General features: G+C 37.5%; 1 protein-coding gene across 1 annotated transcript in view; it reads right to left on the bottom strand.

Annotated features, from left to right (window-relative positions):
* The window catches only part of FNBP1L (formin binding protein 1 like), a 43,739-nt gene extending 32,788 nt beyond the window's left edge, over positions 1–10,951 (bottom strand). Inside the window, exon 1 of the mRNA XM_014307440.1 lies at positions 10,898–10,951. Coding sequence (XP_014162915.1) covers positions 10,898–10,951 — 54 coding nt within the window. The remainder of the gene's footprint in view (positions 1–10,897) is intronic.
* Between the last annotated feature and the right edge of the window lie 12,337 nt (positions 10,952–23,288).

Here is a 23,288-nt window from a genome sequence, read left to right as displayed (position 1 = left end):
TGCTTCCTTTTTTCTCTTTGGATAATGGCTCTTTTATTTTACTGTCTGAACTGATTATCATTCCTCTGTATTCCTGCCTGTTTGTTTTCATAATTATCAATTTGGTCTGGTCTTTCTTTTTTCCTTGCAACTGCAATGTGCTTCTTCTAACCAGGCAGACAAAAGCTGCTTCCAGCTAAACAGTACTTTATCTTTTCAAAACACCCTGTTAGCTTCACGTCTGAAAACTAACAAAGAGTTGTTTCTATATCAAGAACAAAAAAGAAAGTGTTTAGCTTTTCTGCTTTCTACGAGTTCTGGATTGTAGCTCCAGACTAATCTGCAAATTGTACCTCATTCCTCTCTGAAAACAATCTAGGTATTACAGTTGAGAGAGGAAAAATGTGCTGTGAGCAAACTTAAAGGCTAAGTATTTTATAGACTAAAAGATTAATATCAATTAGAAGGTTTGGGGCAGCAACATCAAAAGCCACAGCGACACTGGAAATAAAGCAGAGGCACTCACATTAAGATGGGGAAAAAGTTACACATTCATATACAAAAACAGTACTTCACATTTTAATTTCATATTAAAACAGAAGTTCACTATAGATTGTACAGGCATATGTACAGGATTCTATGAAGAAAATCTGCTAGTCTTTTTGAGTCATGAAAAGAGGACTAATTCCTAAAAAGAATTTCAGAAAACAGTTTGTAGGTTGACCTTCAGGACATGGAGCTACTTTGCTAGCAAAAATTAACACACTGGTATTAACAGTACACTATGTTGTAGCTTGAAAATATTTGAAAGAGAAACTCTGCTAGAAATGCACAGTGCTTAATATGCAAAAGGAAAACAACAGGAATTTCAAGATCACTTTTAGCTGGACAAAAGACTACTTTGCTCTGATTAATAAAGGATTAATAAATTCATAGTATCAACACAGTAAGAAAAGTCTATTTGCCTGTTAAGCTTTAGTATATATTTTTGAAAAGCAGTATGACTGTCAACTTTTATTTTAAAAAGTCAATTTCTATGATGAGAGAAACATTTGCATGATAAAGTGAGCAAAAAGCTCAAAAAAGTACTGAACCACTGGAGATGCAGCCACACTGTAAGATAATGCATACAGCAAGTCAGCTTTCTAAAGCAAAGCTAAAAAAGGAGAGCTGCAATTGAGGAAGAGAAAGACAAAAGACTGTTTTTCTCCATAAAGATGTCCCCAGACCAGCAGCAAAGGAACTGCTTTGGAAACTCTACATGAAAGTCAAGTCTGGCAGGAGGGGATGCCCTGTTTGAGATCTACCAGCTTCACAGGTGTGACACATTTAGTTTCCAGGAAAGAGCAGGAATCTGCCACAGACAGAATATGTGTGCAAACATTTTAGACTGCTTTTGAAATGAGCAGCCATAATTACAAAAGAATCAAGTTCTGCTTCTAGAGATTAACAGATCAGCTGAAAAACATTACAGATTACAGTGGTGCACCCAGTTCACCCATGCCACTGAATGGATCAGAGGTGGACTAATCATTAGATTCTACCAGCAAGTTTCCTACCAGCAGAGCAAAATGACTGAAAAAGTTCACAACTGGGACAAGGAACAGCTCCATTAAGAGAGAAAAGGAACACGCTGCCACAGAGAGTATCTCAACAACTACTCCTATTTGCCCTGTTAATGAATAATCTCCAGAATTCTTCAGATTCTTAACAGATGGTCACATTCATAAGAACTAGAACAGCAGATCGGCCTCACTGCACCATGATGCAAACTGAAGTAAGGGAAATATCACTTCTGTGTAGTACCTGCAAGTGTGCTCCCTGCTTCACTCAATGACCCCGCTCTGCAGTCCCACAGCCTGCCACACCCTGCCGGGAGGGCTACTCCCTAAACACACCACATCTCCCTCCCTAGCATGTTTTACCAACACAGTGTGCAGTAGCCAGAACACATTTCCAGGCCTCCTTCCTCTCTGCTACCCATCATAGCCTGGTCACATTGTGCTTGTCAATGAACAGGCTCTCCCCTGTCGGTGTGTATCTTTACCTACAAGCTAGGAAGGAGGTAAGTACTGTGTCCCAAGTGGTCAGAATGGACTCCCATACCACCACCACTTGAGAAAATACACACACACTCATATGAAGTAAGTATCACTAGAATACAAGCATATATAAAATATAGATCAGGAAATTCTACTTTGTAAACTGGATCAGAACCCACTCACTTAGCTTTCAATCATCCCCTTAATTTCATTCCACTTTTAATTGGGAAGATTTTTTTTTAAAGAAACTTAGCCAGATTTTTTTCACATATGTTCTTAATAGGGATTGTTAGAATACGTGAGTTTTATCTGTATTTGAACCAAAGCTTAATTCTGAAACATGTTCTATTTTATGTTTAATTCCCACACTAACTTAAAACAGGCCATTTTCAAACACTCTATCCAAGACAATAGCAGATCACAAACCATGTATTTTCCAGCATTATTGGATTAAAATAGTTGCCATCTTAACACAGGGGCAACATTACACTTGCCTTGTATATACAAAGGATATAATTATGTCCATTCCCCTAAACACCAAGAAATCTTATTTTCACCATAGCCAAGCCAAAAAACAGGCACCACCTGAGTCTTCTGGGAATGGCTGAAGGTTGTTAATAAACAGGCTGAAGAATAAGTACGTTTTAGTCCTAGTTATGTCACTTGAAATAGGAGACGGGAAGACTACGTTTAACCCTAAATGAAGTAAGTGCGATATCATGCATCACAGTAAAAAAATGCTACTACTGTTTGTACAATGCTTAGAGATGCTGTTGCTCATTATAAGAAATATCTGGAGAAAATCCTATCTTTCCAGTAACACTAGAATAACAGATTATAAAGCAGTAAGGCTATAAATCAATGAAGTAGCAGAATACTGAATTTGCTGTATGACCAACAGCCACGTGAGGCCTCATGTGAAGCAGAAGTTCCGTGCAAAACCAGCACATTTACTGCATGATTAATGGTAGCCTATAGAAAGCCTGCAAGAACAAATTATCTGCCTTGGAAAACACTGATGCAAGACTTTTATTTTTCAAAAACTGTGTAAACAATCATTTAGTTCTTCAGTTACAAAATATTATTACATGACCTGACACTCTATGCACAGGGTGAATGTTTTAGTGTATGACTAAAGAACCCTTGATGAAAGTACCGAAACCTTTCAAAACTTTTAAATGCCTCTCCACTAACTACAGATACGTCCACAATATTACTAAAAATGCATCCACAGGAGACTGACTGAGCAAGCAACTCTGACACTCCCCAGCTCTTGCACATGTGACTTAATCTGTTTTTGCATTCTGGAGGATCTGTTTTTTCAAAACTTGTACAAAGAATAAAGGAATCTCACCTCCTGACAACTTCTTCAGTGAAGGGTTAAATTCCTGCTCTGGCCAGTCTGGCATAGCACGTAACAAGCAGAGTCTGCACTGTTTTTTTCCTCTCCATACATTAATGGAGTGAACAGTGCACTCAAGACAAGAAGGGAGTAGTCTGGATGTTACAAAGCGAGGCAATAGGGGAAAGATAGAAGGTTTGCACATGGTATATCACAGAGCACCGAGATGTCCTACATCACAAATTCAGAAAACAAGATCTGCATGTGCACACAAAACTCTCTACCAACTGTATTACAACATGCCCAGCTGCAATACCATGAGACCCAGCTTACACTGGACTATTTAGTGAGTTTTACTGAACTGAAATGTGACATTCAAAATAACTTTGTTTGCATATTAGAGGCTATTCTAAGGTGCTTTGCTACAGTTTAAAACTACTACAGTGTCACAGCTCTGAACTCATCAAAAAGCCAAGATGCCTGATACAAATTTAAAACAGGGAAGTACTTTCTGCCAGATGGGGGAGGTGAAAAAGAAGGGAGAAAGGCAACTTCCCTCTCGTCCAAATATCACTTCCCTGTATTTATCTGCTCAGCTATTAAGTAGACTGGAGGATACCATTTTCAACTGACTTAAAAGTTATAAATTGTTTAACAAATATGATGGAGAAATCCCAGACAGACAAGTGAATTTAGTGTGTTTCACACTTAAAAGATGCATCTTTAGGCTTTGTCTCAATAGAATAGTGAGAAAGAAAAGAACCTATGGGCTGAATGACATTGCTTGTGATTCTGACAATTAGGGCAAATATAGTGTAAAAATATCTATACACAATCCAGACACTGAGTATCACCGGTAGAACTTCATTTTAACACAGAAAGTGAGGTATATGTCCATGGTATAGTCCTGATAACTTTCCTCATATGTATTTAATGAAGGTGCACATTATTTAGAATCTTAAACTCTTGTCAACAGCTCCCTAAAAAACACATTTCATTACACTATTTCTACACAGCAACTGGAGTGAGCAATGAACTCATAAAAAAAACTTACAGCACAAGAATATAACATATCCTGCTCTTAACTTTAAGTTCATTTCTCACAATAGTTGCAATTAAAATACCCAGTAAACCTACAACAACTTGGTACAGGAGTAATATATAGTGGTTCTTCTTGTAACATGAATCTTTTAGCTCCAAGCACAGAGACCCAGACAAAACTCCTCATTCAGCATAGCTCTGATAAACTGTCTCAACAACTCTTTCCTCCTACATGCAGAAGCTATAGTGAATGCTGCTGGAATATGAGAAGGTATTTCCTAGCGTTAGTACCAGCTCCCATCAGACAGACTTAAGACAAAGGCATAAACCTTACATTTGTTGCTATTGATATTCAAAAGACAAAACTATAACTTCATAGCTTGTAAACAAATATTTGCTCTTCTAAACCACTCAGAGTAAGATACCTATACATAGGTATTTTGATCAGCCCTTCAATTTTATTGAATTAAATCATTAGCCTTTTATGGTGTAGGAAGGGCTGCAAATATTAACAAAGTTAATCACCAGGGACTGTTCTGAGCACACTCCCCATGAAAAGGGAGCAGACACTGCTCAGTACTTCAGAAAACCAGAGATCACGGGACCAGTTACGTAAACAGTTACAGAACTGGAAGGCTGTTGACTGATTTGCCATATGCTGTTTGTTTTGTCAACCCAATGAACAAGATTTTTCTGTAACAAATCCTACCGAAAAGTGAACTTCCCTTTCCAGTGTCACCTGTAAATACTCTTCAGTGTTCAAGAGAAAGACTATAGTAGCCACATCTTCTTCCCTTCACAGATATCTTGCTAACAACAGTAAATACTTCTCAAACTTGATTATAAAACCAGATCCATACACTTAAGAAGAAATTAATATGGCAGTAAATTGGAGCCTTCCTCTACTCTTTGGAACATTATTTCAGACACAGATAAATATCCTGACAGAAAACAAACTAAACACACACACAAACCCCAGAAGCAACAAAACAACACCCAAAAACAAAGACCCAAAAGAAAATGAAAACTACCACCACCCCCCACATCCTTTATTTGCAATGGAATCTACTGTACTCATTGGTTTTGAGGCAAAATTCATAGTAACATTAACATAACTGAATAAAGAATTTAACCTAAACCAGATGTTATTACTGGCACCTCCAAAACAGTGGAATTTTTCAAGATTTTGTGATTCAGATAACACTAAAATGTAACACAATTGTGCCGTGTATCAATTTCTCTCAAGAGTTTTTAAGATATGAGCCTAGAAATACACAGTAAAGTCCTCCTATATTTCACCACAGTCTTTGGAATCATAATCTGGATTGTAGGAATACCATTATTCATAAAACCTTTATTTCTTGTAGAAATGTACTTCCTCTGATAAATCAAATAGTACAAAAACACACACTGTTTCCCTTGGTTAACAAGGCATTTTTCCTTAAATTACAAAGAAAACAAGAAGAGTGATGTAATTTAACCGTAAGTGCACTTCCATTAAAAAAGTTACAATTCTAAAAAGGTAAAACAACCCTATTACAGCATATTTGAACACTGAAGTTGCATACACAAAAGCTGAGTACAAACTTCAGTTCTGAGAAGAAAACCCACACTTTGGAACCATCATAGCTAGGCTCCTCATTCTTTACAAACGGGTCCCAAGTCCAAACTCTTAACAGCTCATTTTTCACACTGCTTCTGCAATCCAGCATATTAAAAAGACAGTGAAGTCCATAAATATATTCTGCACTACTTCAGGAGCTCCATACTGAAAGTCAGCAAATCTATAGCATAATCAGTGTCCATACTTCTGAAGCAATTCAGCACTCACATTCAGGACAGAAATAAACATGAACCACAGGGTCACACTGGCAATAGTGAGAGCAGACCACATCAATTTCTTGTTTGAGAGCCAGTTTCTTTTTGAGAGTCAAATGAATAGTCAATGTAGAAATCAAAAGGTACTTCAGCAGCAGCAGTTATTTCCTTCATGACTAAACTGATAGAAGGGTATTCACAATAAAATCCACTGGAGATCTGAACAATATAGATATAGATGAACAAGCACCAAATCTCAGTACTTTATCTGTGACTGGACCTCAACATTCAAAACTGGGCCCAGTATTTTCATTTATATTTATTTATCAATGAGCTGCATGAAGGGGCAGATATGATATAATGAGAAAATCAAAATCCATTTCTTTCATATTACATAAAACTGTTATATATTTTATTACACTGAGCATAAAACAAACCATCTAATTGCACATGGGAATTTCAACTTTGTTTTTAACATTACTAGCTTGATTTTAAAAAAACACTGAAAATTGATGTTTCATATCTGGGGAGCCTTAACATGTAATATCTTAGCAAAAACATTTAAAAATCAGTGATTAAAGCATGCCAACTTGTAATCAAAAAACCACCATGATTTTGTGGTAGAGAAAATTACAGCAAGTGCCTTTTCCCCAGGTATCTCTTTTTTTAGTTTTTATGTCATTACATATCATTGTGTAAAAACCATCCATATCTTTTAGAAAGAAAATTAATGAAACCAAAATTAAATGTAACTAATTAACTTGTAACAGCATTCTGAATTCAGTGCATCTTTAGCATATATGGAAAATTAAAGACACTCACCAGTCAACTACTTTTTTTCTAAAGAGAATGATTTGGAAAGGAAACTATTTGATACTATTGCTCCCATCAGCCTCAAAGAAATACTAAATATTTAAAACATTCAAAAGATAATTTATAAAAATATATTTGACTAAATTTTGAGTGTTCTTCTTATGGTATCATATACCATATCACAAAACAGTCACAAGGAGTATTAATTTCCCAGATGTCCTAAAATGCTTTATAAGAATATGCAAAATTATTATTCTCTTATGGGAGCAGAATGCACCATTTGCATTTAAAAAATTGCAAGGTTAATTGTGAAAACAACATTTGTTTTCATATCATAAAAAAACCAAGGATAACCAAAAAAAAGGCAACATCCAAGCAACTGTCAGATTAACTACGGAGATATGGGAGCATGATCCTCTTCCCACAAACGAACACAAGTCAGCAAAAAAATCAAACCTCTTTCCCAATGACATAATGAAGAAAAGCAGTCAGGGAAGCCACAAGTTTCAGGTTTGACTAACAGTCTGATTATGCCTGCATGATTAGAAGTTGAAATGCTAAGTACAAAGTACTACAAATAGTCTATCAAGAGCATAAGAAACACTTATATATAAGGTCTTAAAACTCACATTTCCCAGCACCAAGTATATATAAACTAAAAGCAGTATTCCCACCTAATTTGCGCATAAAGGTCTATAGAAGCTCTCCTTTCAGAATTCAAACTCAAGGTTGAAATTTGAGTTTGGAGCACTGATATGGTTACCTCATTATTGTAAAAAGCATGAATCCTGGCCGTTCAGCACAACCACCTTAAGACAATTATATGTTTTCTCAAAAACTGCAAGGGATTTTCTACAAATGATGTCAAAATGTATTCTTTACACAGCCCACAATTACAGCCTTGAAGTATAAAGCAGACAGAACATGGAAAAACATTTCATCTAAGAATCACTAAGCTTAAATACCACCAGCATCTCATATTTAAGACTATTTTACTCTTTTAAGAAAATTATTTCAGTTCAACTATTGAGATTTCAGTGAAACTGAACGACAACCCTGCAGAACCAAAATAATTGGAAGTCACGGGGGGCGAAGAGATCCAAGCAGGAAAAGCAGGCAGCACGCTCTGCCTAACCCCACGTTTGTTTGCACCTACTGCAGTTGAATACACAGAGCCAATCCTTGGTTTTACAAAACTCTAATTCCAATCCACTACGTGGATGTTTCTTCCAGTAAAAACTTCTTATTGCACTCAGCTACTCTTACCTCACTGCTTCTGTCTCAGAATGCAGAACATAAAGCTGAACTTGGGGAAATCCACTCGGATCTCTCAAGTGCCAGGCTAGCACAGGAGGAACTGCAATGCTGTTCCTGGAAAGATGATAATTATTCTCCCTAGCACCAGTACCAAAGTGAACATGTTTCTTAAAAAGCTGTTTTGGAAAGAAGTTACCCTTGTTATTAAAGAGAGGCCTTAATACTAACAGGGTATCAAACTTGGGGAGATAAGTTAAAAGATCTAGTTTATGTGATTGCAAAACTCCAGCAGAAATAACACAAAAGACCTCACAGCTTTTACAAAACAAAGAAGCAATCAAGATAAACCAAAACAAATAACCCACAACCTTGTCTCCTCAATCTCAACCTAAACACTTAATCAGACCACCACACCTCTTGCTGCAGGAGTAAATATTTGAGTATCATGCAGAGCCAGGATACTTCACACAACTGCTCAGCTTGCCTCACATGGTGACATTTCTAGTTAAGTTTCATGGAACTGTACAGTCTACATTCCCCTCACATTACTACAATGTAGAAAAATCCCAAACATTTGGATTTTCCTGATAAGTTACTATTTATTTTCAAGAAATTAATTTTTCCTCTTACATGCCATCTTCTCAGACATGAAACCTAACCGGATATTCCAGTCTCGTTTTTACCATTTTATTACAACATGCTGGAGAATTTTTCAAGACAAGTTCATCCTTTTCTTGCCTTCCTCCAAACAAATTTGTAACACCTTGACCATATTGCACAGATCTCGAATGCCATCATCTGTTGTTTAGCCAATTTTCCAGATAATAAAAACCACATTTACTGAGATAAAGCTTTTCATTAATTATAAATAGTCTGAAAATAAAATTTTCACCATTCATAAATCCAAGTACATATCCTCATTCTTCTAACTCACAGTTCACAGCAGTCAAACTCATGAAAAAGATCCATTAATTAAAGAAAATAACATCAGTAATTGTTGCTGATTTAAATAATGCTGTGCATCAACTACAAGATACAGGTAGAGCTAGTTTGCAAATATTCCCTTTCTCAAAAACAAAACACAGCTTGGAAAACGTCCTGATAATACAGTATTTAGTCTCACACACATTAATGAGTTTCACTGATTCTGTGAGATCTTTGCTCATAAAATGAACAAGCATTGGTAAAATTAAATGTGTAAATGAGTACCTGCATTATTAGGGTCCAAATAAAATAGGTATTAGGGGCATGAGGGAACCTACATTTGACTCTACAGAACAAAAATTGTTTCATCAGTCATCCATAGCCGACCTTCAAACAGTTTTCCATTTACTAATCACAAATTTGATGTTGTTTTCAGGGAAAAACTAAGATGAAACATTTCATTTGAAAGCATATAATGCACGTCATATCTTTGCAGCTACTGCACTTTACTGGTTTGTGCCTTTTACACTAAAATCTCAAATTTTAACCTTTCTTTCACCTGATTATTTGACTTCTTTCCTGAATCTCAAATCTATGTCCATCCTAAAACTTGTTAACAATTTCTCTTTTTTTTTTTTAATCAGTCTCTTTCTAGCCATTCCAGTATCTGCAATCTTTAGGCATTCTCTACCCATCTCATTTCTCAACCACACCACATCCTGTTCTCTGTACTGAGAGATTATCCTTTCACCCATATGTTTTTCACCCAGCACTATCTGGGTGCATTATCTCTCTCACATCAAACATCAGCTTCTTAACCTCACTTTCAAGGGCACTGCTGGCTGATTCCCGCTTATTACCTCATCATACCAAAGGATTATTGTTGCTTCACTTGAGACACCAACACTCCCTTGTACTTTTCAACAAGTATTTCCTGCATTCTCTTAGGCTGTTTGGGTGCTCATCCCCTGCAAACATGACAAAGGCCTGCCCGCTGGTACCCTTTGCTTGCCAGGCTCAGCCAAAGGAACAGCTCGGGGGCTGCAGCTGAGAGCACTGCCCACTGTGCTGAACAACACTGGGCTTTGCACAGCTCTCATCTGGCATCAGCACTGCCTGACCCAGCCCCTGCTGGAACTCCGAGTTAACTGGACTGAGGATGCTCCTTATTTGTGCAGAATACTGCACAAGGACACTGTGTGACTAATAGTAGTATTTTCTACATAAATACGAACATAAAATACACTCCCGTGATTGATTACAAATGTCAAATACCCTAAATATTCCTCTAATTGTGACTGCCATCAGACAAATACAGGGAAAAAATGCAGGACAATTAGATACCATAACAGATAGCTGAAGAACACTTCAACCATTAATCATAAGGATTAAAAAGTATTGGATATTATAAATATGGCAATTTCCTCTTCCAGAGTATTCCCCTGCTGTAGACAGCCAACTGCATTGGAGCACAGGTGTTGTCTGGGGTTCACACACATCAATTATTTTCCCACTCACAGCCACAAAAAAACCCCATGCCACCTAGACCAAATGCTTATTTGAAGACATTATTAGAAATTATTATTATTATTGACTTCCTCTGAAACAAATGAGGCATCTGGTGTAAAGATAAAGTGTACAAGAAGCATACCCATATTCAAAGAAAATACCCTCCAATTACTCTAGCAACCAGAATATACAAAGTGAGGTTTTCACACCCACTCAAATCGGGCATCCACCATGAGAAAGAATCCAGCAATCAAACGCTCTCTTTACAAAGGATTTACAATGCAGATGGAGATCCAAAAGGCACACCCATCTTCATCACCTGCATTCACATCTGGTTACCTCAAGTATGCCAAAAGTTAAGGCTTCCTCTCAACTCTCCAGTGCAATTGCTGTCATATTTCAGTTCTTTAGTACTTAAATAACTCCAAACTCAAATCCAGTGGATGTAATTTCGTTGTACAATGCTGAAAAAGTATCTTACACTTAATATGGAACTACAAAAAAGCATGCTGTACTATTTCTTGTGTGCCAGCCAGGGAGAAGCGATTCTCATGGCACTTGCCTCTGGAATAAACATTTGTGAGTATCCAAATCACAGCAACCATACCAGCTATTACTTAGTAAATTAACTCTAGCCCCTCCAAAACCAAGATAAAAGTGCACGGGTTACTTTCATCATTTTAAAACACCATATTACCCTTACACATATGTGCCCTTACACATAAAGAATATTAAAATATTCTACAAATATTGATACAATATTAATTTGATTAAAACAAATGAATAATAATCCAATTGTACAACCCAACTAACAGGGACAAAAATGTTTATTTGCCCAAGATGACACAAGAGTTCCACATTAAAGCCCAAGAAAAATTCAGGTCCTGCAATATTAGCTTTTTAGCTCACAGTAAGACTGCATTTCTCCTTCAAAAGATGTAAACAGCAATAAAACTACAGGAAAGTGTACAAAGCACAATGCCAGAAAACAGTTTAATCAGTCCAATGCCCTGTTCATTGCAAATGACAAAGCAGAAGCAGAGTTCTGACTAATTAAAAAAAAAGGTATTCATGAATCTTACATGTAACTATTTCAAATTTCCACACAGTAGAAATTTTCAGAAAATTCAGTACACCTACAATTCAGCCCATTATGAAATGTAATACTCCTTCCACTTTCCTCTTAGACTAGAACTTGTAGCTGAAAAAAACTCCAGCAACGCAAAAACTTATTGCAGATAATTCCATAAACAAAGTCAGTGCAGAGGGTCTGCATTTTAATGAAAACCAGAAGGTTTTTATTAGTATAATACTTTTTTCCCCTTCTTTTCCCATCCAGCTGAAGCACTGACATCCATCTGAAGACAAACCTCTAAACCTTCTGCCAAGAGAGCACTGGGACTGGGGTACGTAAACTCACTAGGGGCAAAATGAAACAATCTGACTGGAATTTCAGCTTTCACTGAACAGTTTGTTCACCATTACAAGGAAAAAGCTGAACATATCTGGACTTCAGGGAATTCTTTTCTCTACCAAAATGAACTCAAGTTCTTTAAAAAGTATGCACACGTGTTGCATGAACAATGAAAATTTAATCTGAATTGTGTCAAGTAACTTCCCCTCCACAAAAAAAATATAACACCCTATGTCACTCAACTACTAGCTTTACCAAGAACACTAAAAAGTGCTCTGCAAATGTAAGGACTGAAGTATTTAAAGATACTATATTACCAAATGAGTGTCTCACCCAGATCAATCCAGAGTAAGAACTAATATAAATACAACACTAATTAACTTTTTGATACCAGTACATCTACAGCATCAGAGATTAATCTACACAAGCAATAACAACAAACCTTCTGTCTTCCAACATTTACCTGCAAACAGCTGAAAGCAACAATCATACCTACTGGGGCAACCCTCAGCTCATGAGCATATTGCTAACAGACTTTTATCTTCCCATGATTTTTTCCATCACAAATTCTGAGGGATTTGCCACTCCAGAGATCATTATTTTGACAGATACACATTTTAAAGAACTCCTCAGCATGGCTGAGACAAAGATCCTACAATCTCCGGCAACCTTTTTACTATTCTCATCCAGGAAATCAAACGAGAGCTGCAGTTTTTAAAATTTTGATCCAGGCAACTCTCAGATTTTGTACTACCAACAAGGATACTGCATACATCCTTTACAAGACAGCAATACTTTTCCAGTGTTCAGAATTTCCAGATTAGTAAAGTCCCATGTATGTTTGTACAAGCTTCACTGAAAAGCATATACACTTCCAAGTCTGTAAACAAGTGGGGCCATAAATAAAAACACATGCCTTTTTAATAGATATCAGATGATAAAGCTTTCAAAACTCAAAAAAACACACTTTCTAAACAGACAGTCAAAGACACATGTATGCATTCTTAAATTATGTTCAACATCAAATCCAAACTGATAAAGTCTCATGACAATGACACACCCCTTCCTGGAAAAAACAGTAAAAAGGTCAGATGTTTATGAACCAGACAATTGCTGGAAAAATACGGACAAACATTTCCAACTAAAACTCAGTACAATTGTTTTCACACCAAAGCCAACAGTAACTACACTTTCAATAACCAAGTATTTGATCCTTACGTAACTTTCTAGTTGGAAATCTCAGGACTTCCCAAGGCTGAGGTAGGCCACACAACACAGCCTGTGAAAGACTGGAACGTCCCAGCGATCAGGCATCTTACCCAGCATGTCACCCAAGACAGGGGAAACGTGTAACCATCCCATGCATCTGGAAAACACTGTAACCTTATACTGCAGCCACAAGACACATTCCTTGCACACATTTCCAGCCCACAGCAGCAAGGGTACCCATTGAAGAGACAATCTATACAGACTGTTGCTACAATCTTTGGGTTAGCTTGATGGAGAAATCTAGGGACAAAAAAAAAAAAATCCATGTATTGTCTTTAACAGAGTATATGTTAGCACATTGAGAAGTAGGTTTATAAAATATTAAGATTCAAAAACACATAAGAATTTCCATATGGGATACGGCTTGATATTTAGAATTATTTACAGTGGTTTTTTATGTGTATTAACAATGCTAGTAACTACATAACCACATCCACATTAACAGTCAAGAACGGTTTCTCAGTTTCAAGAGAAAAACTTTTTTTGCCTTGAAAAAATACTTTTATTTAGCTAAAAATAAATTTTCTAATCTAGTGAACAAAAATACAGTAAATGACTACAACAGAAGTATGCTACATAATAGTTAGCTACTTTTTGAAGCTAACTCTTTCATATTTACATTCAGTGGATGCTTTTCATATATAATTACACTTGACAACTTTTAAGATTAGACAACATCACCACATGATTTATCTTCTACAAAAAAGACTAAGATTTTAGAGCAAGAAGGGAACAGTGTCTGAAAACAGGACTGAAAGCATAAGAAAAATTTTAACAGCTTTTGAAAAACTACTGATGCAACCAAGTTATTTAATATTTTTAATAACAGAACTTGGGTTTATGCACAGAATGAATTTTGTTTAAGGAAAGATTAAAAAGAGCACATCACCAAATATACTTTGATCTTTCTTTGGTCCAACATAACTAATTTCTAAAATACTACTCTACAGTGCCAGTGGTTTCTTAATTATAAAAGATGGTGTGCTTCTGGCCCCGAGGAGCTCACAACAATAGTATCATTAAATCTTCTATAGCCATTTCTTTTTAATCATGAAATCTCAGCACAAAAAGCCCTCAGCAAAATTTCTGTTTTAAATATTTATCAAGAGGTGAGAAACAGATGGCTAGACTGGTTCTACAGACTGAAAATGTTCTGACATGGTATTCAAACTCTTTTTCTGCCAACTGCTATTAAGGAGTTCACAGGGGTTGGAACAACAGAACGTGCATCCGAAGTTAAAAAATATCCTTCCTGGTTGTTTTTTTTTTTTTTAAGAGACAACACAAACTCTTTAATTAATTTCCAAAGAAGCCACTTCAGAGTGCCAATCACACTGTCTCCTCTCATTACACCAAGAACTTCATTATCAGCTACACTCCAGTCTCCAAAGCTTAGTAAGCCTTTAGCATCAAAACAAATGCACTACATATTCGATTTAACAGCACAATACCCCAAGATGGCAATAACCAGATGTATCTTTCAAATATTCTGTTAATGCCATTTGTACATTTCACGCCCACCACAAAAAGAACTCCAGATGTACAGAAACATACACACTGAACAGATGCTCATGCTGAGAAGATTCTTAAACATATCATAATCTATCATTTTTATTTCCAAATATTTAAAGTTACTAAACCCCACCCCAATTTTAGTCCCATCTATCTATTCTTGCCTTAGATATTGCAGCATAGTGTGACAGAAGTCACTTTATAAAGCAAAAATGCAAATCTAACCACAACCTCAATGTATAAACCCTTCTACTGCTCATGAGGTGAACATAACTGTGCAGTATTTGAAAAAAGCATGACAAACTCTGAAAAGTTAATTCTGAAAAGTATCTGTATCTAAATAAACAGCAGCAATTTTCTATTACTAATGAAGTGCAGCAATGCTACTTTGCAATTACGTGCCACCTTTCTTCAGATGATTACTGCTTTACAAATGTTATCTACGAAGAAATTATATATCAGAGATAGGAAAATTTGGCACCAAATATTAAATTACATCTCAACTGAATTAGACAAGACTTGCCTGTGCTCTCTACTCTGTTCTAACCCTTAAGAGAACATTATGCAAAGCAGTTCACCAAATATCTTGGGTCCTGTGTGGTCATACCATAAGGAACATGCTACAGAAGGATCACAAAGATACACACACCAATTAGAATAAAACTATTTGTTGAATACTACTTTCAAAGCATAATCACAATTTTCTATTGTAGTAAGAAAGCAGAAAAGGAGAGCATATTTCCCACAGCACAGAAAATGTTGTGGAATGAAACAGTTCTAATCACAGGATGGCTTAAATGATTTGACATTTATTTTGTTATTATTAATTTACATTATTTCATACAATGCTATCAAAAGAAACACAACAAAGATTATGCTTTTTGGCCAAGACTGAAAAGTGCCACATGCTTTAGTCTAATCAAGACATACACATTTGCTACAATGCACACTCACTTCAGAGAATGGTGGTGTACTCATTAAAAAAAAAAATCTTGCTTGAAAAACAAACAGCTATCTAATTTAAAGAATTAGAAAATACTGGCCAATCAAAGAAAATCTTTCCTTTGTCCTGTCCCTGATGTAACCATTTAATTAGCATATGTATCATTTCAATAACAGAATCGCTATATTTAATAATTACCACATAAATACCAGACATGAGTTGCTTTCCTTATCTCCTAAATTTTCTTCTGGCTCCTTATTCGTTTCTATAATCATCTATGCTCAGTTTTTTACTGTATCCAAAACAGTATACACTATAAAACTCCACAACAATTTTTAAAAATCCTCAGAACTGTGCATCAGCATAAAATATCAAAAAACAGCATGAAGAGATATAACTTAAGAAGGCAGAGTTAAGGAGATATTTAAAAAGCCTGATACAGAATCATCAAATTTGCTTCAATGAATTAGCAAAGCATATATACGTAAGTGCAAATGTTTTTAAAAATTGTGATCTAGAGACCAGACTTAACCCTTTATGAGCTGAAAGCACTAATGAAGGAGAGCTTTAGGCCCAATGAGGTGCCCAGAAAAGCTGAGCAGAAGAGGTTCTCTTTTCTCTGCAGCTGGGGACTGAACACCTCATGCCCTGCTGCCATCAGCAAACACAGAGCAGCTCAGGCTGCCTCCTGAAGCTCCACTGATGCTGACAACAGGGAATGATGGAGGAATTGATACACCAGAACACAAATATGTCTAAGAATTTATTTTTATCGTGCTCAGAGCTCTCTTTGAAGACTCGCAATACTGCTTTTCCTTGTGTTTTTTAACCTAGATTTAAGATAATTCTTAATGAATTTGGTTCTGTGCCAGATGTCCAAAAAGCAATCTTTACTTGCCCAGCACAAGTTGTTACAACAATTAAAGTTTCGGGCTTTTTACAGCAAGTGAAGCACTGAATATCCTTCCAGCTAAGAAACTGGTTTGATTCATAACATAGTAGATTTTTTAAAGTACGGTTAAATTCAATTTTAAAAAAATTTAAAGGTATCCCATAATGCAAAAATTTGAATTGTCAAAGTCTAGTTACATAATTACAGACCGTTTTATGCAGGAAGTTACCTCAGTGCAGAGTTGCAGGTCACCTCCAGGTATCAAGCAAAAAATACATTAAACTCTGCTAAAAGAAAAGTATTGCAGTAAAACTTTTAGCTTAAAATTCTGGCATTATTTCTTCCAACTAATGCATAAAGAAATATAGGTCAAAATAAACTTCAACTAGTTTCACAACACCGTGAGTTAAATGCCTGTCATTAAAAGGAAGTCTGGGGTCAAAATCCATCTTTTTCAATATGTTTCTTTAACCCAGGACAAAGACAAGCATTTTCATACAAAACTGACCACAAGACAGAACATAAAACCTTCAATTGTCATTTACAAGCTGAACAAAAAAAACCAAACAATTAAGAGGCTGCAAAAATGAGCAGATCTGAGTAACTAAAACCCTCTTTTTTAAAGCAATACATATCTGAGTGCTTACAGTCAGTGCTCACCCAAATGCCAAACCCACTCCTCTCAAGTGGCACTCACCCCTCACCTGAAATTCATACAGGCATGAGCTGCACACACTCTTGTGTGGCCAATACAAATCCCAGCTTTTACTTACTCCTCACTGCCAATGTCTCAACAGTTTTAGATTTCAGGCCTGCTACAGCAGTGTCATCAGTACTTAAAAAGCGTATTTTGTCTGAATTCTCATTGTGCCTACAAATCCTAGTAAAGTACAAGGTACCATGCAAAACACTAAAGTAACCCCTAAATACCTTTAAATCAGGCTTCTCCGCGTAGTACACGTGATGCTGTTACATCTTCATTTTGCATAATCAGACACAACTCAATTCAGGTGGCTTCAGGAGCTCCGCGGGCGCTCCCAGTCCCGCGCCCCACCCAGGCACCCCGCCCGCAGCGCCCCGGCCGCCCCGGCTCCTCGGGCAACCACTTGTCTGCGTGTGGAGCAGATCTTTGCTCCTCTAGAGACTGGTGGCCCTGCACTACTAAACATTGATAAAGGTATTTAATTCAATGCTAAAAAAAAAAAAACAAACAAAAAAAACCCCCACAAATAAAAACCCCGAAAAAACAAAAACCACCTGTAATGCTAGGTCCTGATTAAGAGCTCCTGGACCAGACTTTAAGCTGCAACGTTTATCTCTCTGTAATTTTATTTTCTTAGCACAAGTCTCTGCTTCACAGTCTTTCAAAGCAAATAAATGCAGGGCAGGCGGCATTTAAAGCGGGGACGTTAAACACTCCTTGGTACTATTCTTTTTTATGCCTAAGCATTCCCAGGACCAGCGTTAGCTCCAGCAGCAGGAAGCCTGGCAGAGGAGATACACCACCCCGCCACCGCGAGCAGACACCGCCGTGCCCCGCTCCGGCACTCCCCCGGGACAAGCCCCTCTGCCGTCCTCGGCACGGCCAAAGAGCCTTCGGAGGGAAGAGGGGAGCTCTAAGGAAAGAGCTAACGCGAGACAGAAACTGCCTGTCTCGTTGCTGCCAATTTTCGTATTTAAAACAAACACAACGCAGTGTTAGCCAATATTCTGCGGTACTTTTAGAGACAAAGCTATACAGTAGCTGCGTCTAGTTAGGGCCGGCAGCTGAAAACGCTTCGCTGCTCTGAGCAGCCCGGCGCTTCACGGGGGAGCAGCAGTTCTGCCACTGAGGATGGGATGTTGGCTTGTGGAACCAGACTCCAGTGTGCAAAACCAGGGGGCAGATGAGCCATTTTAACATTCCCTGGAGAACTACTGCTCTGGATGTAGGCTGCAGGTAATAAAAGTTGGTGTGTGTTATTTTGCACAGAAAAAGAGGGAAATCCCTTTGATTTCTTTTATTCTTGGAGCAGTGATTATAGGAGTGCTCAGCCTGTTCTTTAGGGATGCTCCATAAAGTGTTGGCCCTTCCTAGCTAATTTCTGGTTTTAAAAAACCTTAAAAAGCAAAAGTTTGAAAACCAGCTCCACCACACCCTAACAAACCCATCCACTACAGCTACCAACCTCACAGGCCTTGAGAATAAATCCCCTACTACATTTTTAAACCAGAAAAGGAATTTTACAATTGCAGCACTTTTATTAAGCTGCAAAATGTGATCCCCACCTCACATTGCTCCCCTCTATACAAATGAAGTGGCATTTGAAGGAAAAGATGTCATTTGGTACCTTAGGAAAACATGGTGGTAAGGAGTTGTTTCTGGTACATTCTTCATGTTCTCACTGGGGTTGGAAATTTTAATAGTCCTTGTGAGAAAGGCATCAAAGCCTGAAGGATGAAACAATAAGAGAGGGAGAGAATAAGCTCGATATTGTTAGAGCTGACTTTTTCTTCAGGCTGTTTTCACACTTCCTCAGGCAATAACATTTTTTTATAAAATGCAGTCTCTAACATGAAGCCCACTTCTCCCTCCCTGCCCCCCCAAAGAGCTGAGTCACGGCCGCCAGCGGCCCGGCCCCGGCTCGCCCCCTCCTCACCGGGCACCGCGCCGACACAGAGATGCAAACAACGATTTTTGTATTGTTTACATCACAGGTCTATATGTAAATCACAAATTGAGATGGTAGGAAAGGTGAGGTGCAAATTTCTGCAAATAGGAGTAAATACTCAGAATTTGTTTTCTATTTAGAGCAATGTAACAAAGTCAAATGTTTTCTGGTGATTTGTAGACATTTTAGGAGAAGGAAACTGCAGCCTGTATCATGGGTACATTAATACAATATTTAGCTACTCAGTAATGCTGGGTAGCTAAATAAAAAACCTAATTTTTGCAATGAGAGGTTTCCCCAGGACAAACAGGATTCCTTCTTTCCAGGCAGCTCTCCCTGAAAAACACCTTTACAAACCCAAAGGGAAAGCAAGCATCAGGGGCTGCAGGATGTTCCAGAGATGTGAGTAACTTCACAACCTCCAGAAATTATTGAGAGGCTGCTCTGAAATACTCTAAAATAGGACAGGTGTTAGCACAGCAGCTCTGGGCTGTTCCTGCCTTTTGAGAGCACATGTCCACCATAAAGAGAAGCAACCAAAAGATATTCCTGAGCAGGCTTTGAACAAGCTAGCACCAGAATAGGAGACTGTCACTGCACCAGAGCACTGCTGCAGTCTGGCTAATTATTCATCTTTGGAGGTTAACAGTTAGACTTGGGAAGTCAGGCTGATTAGAAACTGTACACAGTAACATACTCTTTCTGGGACCCAACCTAGTGTTTCTGCAGGCATTGTGATTCTCATTTTGTAGAGAATTAGTACAAAATCTGCCTCAAAGGATGAAGAAAATTCCAAAAAGTCAAGTGCAAGGCCTATTTCTTCCCAACATATTTCAGTAGTTTTATTAGTGTTTGAATTTAAATATGGGCACAACTATTTTCAAGATTGCTTTCTGATTTTTAGTTGGCTTTTAACCCATACTTCCTCCAAAAACACATATATGTATCAGGTACATACATAGAGATGTGCATTTCACCTTTACTTAACTAAAAGTCAATCAGTAAAGATTATAGATCACAACAAACTACACAGATAATGGATTTGAAGTTAAGAGACAAAAAGCATTTAGACAAATTATTGCAAGATTTGGAATTCATGAACAGTATATTAAGACCATGTGACTGAAACAAATTTTTAATTCATTGAAAATAAAGCAGAAGTCTTAGCAGCATAATACTTACCACTTCAGCTTAGTGAGAAATCTGACACCAGTCACTGTTACCCCCTTTTCCTGCTTAAGCACACTCTTGCTTTAGGAGATTCCCATATAAATCCTGAGCTCTCCTCCAGTTTAGCAGCTGAGGATGTGAAATGAGCAAGCTGTAAGACAAGGGGAAGAGTCTACCACATCTCTGTGGGACATTACCAGAAACAGTAAAATGAATCACTGAGAATTGTGACATTGTTTCCATTATCAGAGAATGCAACTGACCCTAAGCCCAGAAATAATTAAACAAATATTACCCTAAAAAATTTTACTCTTCTAGTCACATCCTTAAAATCATCATTTGGAGGAGGGGATGCAACCAAAGGGACTCAAGAACATATTAAAGGCATATTCAAGTAATGTTAAATGCAGCAAAGGCTTCATGATAAATTGAATAGTTCTAGTAGCCTTGTAAACCACTACCTTCTTCTGACAGATGATGACAACTTGTTTTTAGCTTAGAAAATTTACTTTTATATTTAGATGTTTCCCCCAACATTGATTCATTAATGCAGGCTTTAATGAAAACTGCCCAATTCTGCATTTGGACTGAATCCACATAATTCTAATTATTACAGTAGTTGTGTATTTTGTTAATTCTGTTCCCTTTTCAACAGAATCTACTTGAGTTTCCAAGTGTACCTAAGGATATTATCTTGGCAGAAAAACAATCTGAATCATTAATTTGGAGTGGCAGAAAAGCTGTCTGGCACTCCCTGTGGGCGCACTTTCTAAAGACAGAAGCAGCTTAGCTTTCCACTGCCACAAAACTCAGCAGGACCAAACAAATTACTTCCAAATATCTCTGTCTCAGTGTGAGGTGCCATTAATCCTTTTCTCTGCTAGCCAGCAGTCTCTTTGTCATATTAAAATTGGATTTTTACTCCACAAAAAGTAAGAAGGATTGCAAAAACTGTATTATCTCTTTCTGCTTCAAAAGGAAAAGAATTTAGCTTCCTCCTTCCTTTACACATGTATTTCCCCCATCACCAGCACTCTGAGTGCTCTAATTTTAAAAAATATTGATGTTCATAACACTTCCATGTGGTGAGTGGGTAATCATTACTTCACAGCTCAGGAAATACTTTGAGACAAAAGAATAGGTGTCCTGACACTTCAGCTTGTGCCCAGCTCCCCACAGACTTCCTGTGTCTCCCAGAGCCTGGTTAACCATAACCAGCAGAATGCAGTGTTGGGAGCTCGGCATCTGCCTAGAGACTTACTGCTACTCAGCTCCTATTTCAACTATTAGGCAAAATAAACTTATGGTTTGACTCAGAGTACTGATTTGTTTTTTATTTAAACCAGAAAATTACCAGGAAACTGTATTAGTGAGACCACATTAGTTAGACCTTCTGCTTCAAGGCAGAAGGAAAATTTCATTTATTAGTGCAAACTCAGCCGCTGCTTGGAATGCCCTAATTCTAATTTTTCTCCTATCTCTGAATTTTTGTGGGAAGAATTGCACCCCTCCATCTTTTTCCATCCAGTTCCTGTACTGTAATTTTACATAGCAAAAGAAAGGCTTGTTTCTTTCTTTTCCCTCTCAGCAAACAGAAATACATCAACAGTGACTGGATAACAGAACTGAAAGGACACTACAAACACCAGCTATAAATAGGAGGGAAAATGAGAACTTCCATCTGCTTTTACAAAACATCCTGTGCTCACTTTTTTCTGCCTGCACTATAACCAAGAGCACATCTTTCCTTGCCATATGTAGCAGAGAATATGTGTTGTCAATCAGCATCAACTAGCAATATTATAAGTACAAACAGCCTTATTTCACAGCCATTTATTTTTTTTCCCAGTGAAACAAGACTATCACATGATAATTCGGCATTTCCTTTTGATAATATAATCCTTTGATAATAGTATCTCAACCCAGAGGCTGGACAAACACAAAGTGTCAGGGAACACACAAAAGTCATTACTTTAAAATATGATTTTCAACTCTCTAATGCTTTCATTGCCTGCTTGAATACTATAAATCCATTTGCTTCCACTGTACATCCCTTTAGAATTATATCAAAACATAACCATAAATGGCTTTGCTACCCTAATTTCAGTTTCCTGCAGTCCATCTCACCCATGTCTTCTCCATTCTCCCACCAACCCCTTCCATGCACATTACTTTAAATTAAAAGAACACCAAGCTGTATCTAATGTGCAGAGTTAAGTATGGCCACAGTGAATTCTATATTCAATTTTTTTTCATTACCATATTATCTACAGGCATAAAGATTATAGCTTTTAGATAATAACCAAAAACTTGAACAGTCACTGCTCTCAGCATCAATAGCAGCTTTGAAGCAGAGTGTATGGATTGACATACATATCATTAAGGAAAGATGGAGACCGTCTGGGTACCAATTCAAGCTGTAGAAAAATGAATAGTGGATGAATGTGTAGCAAAGGATCAGCACCACCCATTTTAAGATTTGCTAAGCAATATTTCACTGTCATCTGACTTTGAATTACAATCAGAAACAAATTTATGTGCAGTTGTGCAAAATCTGCCTTATGGTCGGCATCCCAGGTTACTGTTTAATCTCCCTAGCGAGTTTTAGTTTCGAACTGGTTCACGCATTCTCAGCACAGAGCGGCTCCGGTCACCCTCAGCGGTTTGGGCGCGCACAGCCCAAAGCCATGTCCTGGGCTCGACAGCCGCCTG

Source organism: Geospiza fortis, unplaced genomic scaffold (assembly GCF_000277835.1).
Source record: "Geospiza fortis unplaced genomic scaffold, GeoFor_1.0 scaffold403, whole genome shotgun sequence".
Classification (NCBI taxonomy): Eukaryota; Metazoa; Chordata; class Aves; order Passeriformes; family Thraupidae; genus Geospiza; species Geospiza fortis.
Note: the sequence above shows the minus strand (reverse complement) of the source record. Positions and strands in the feature narration are given on the sequence as shown.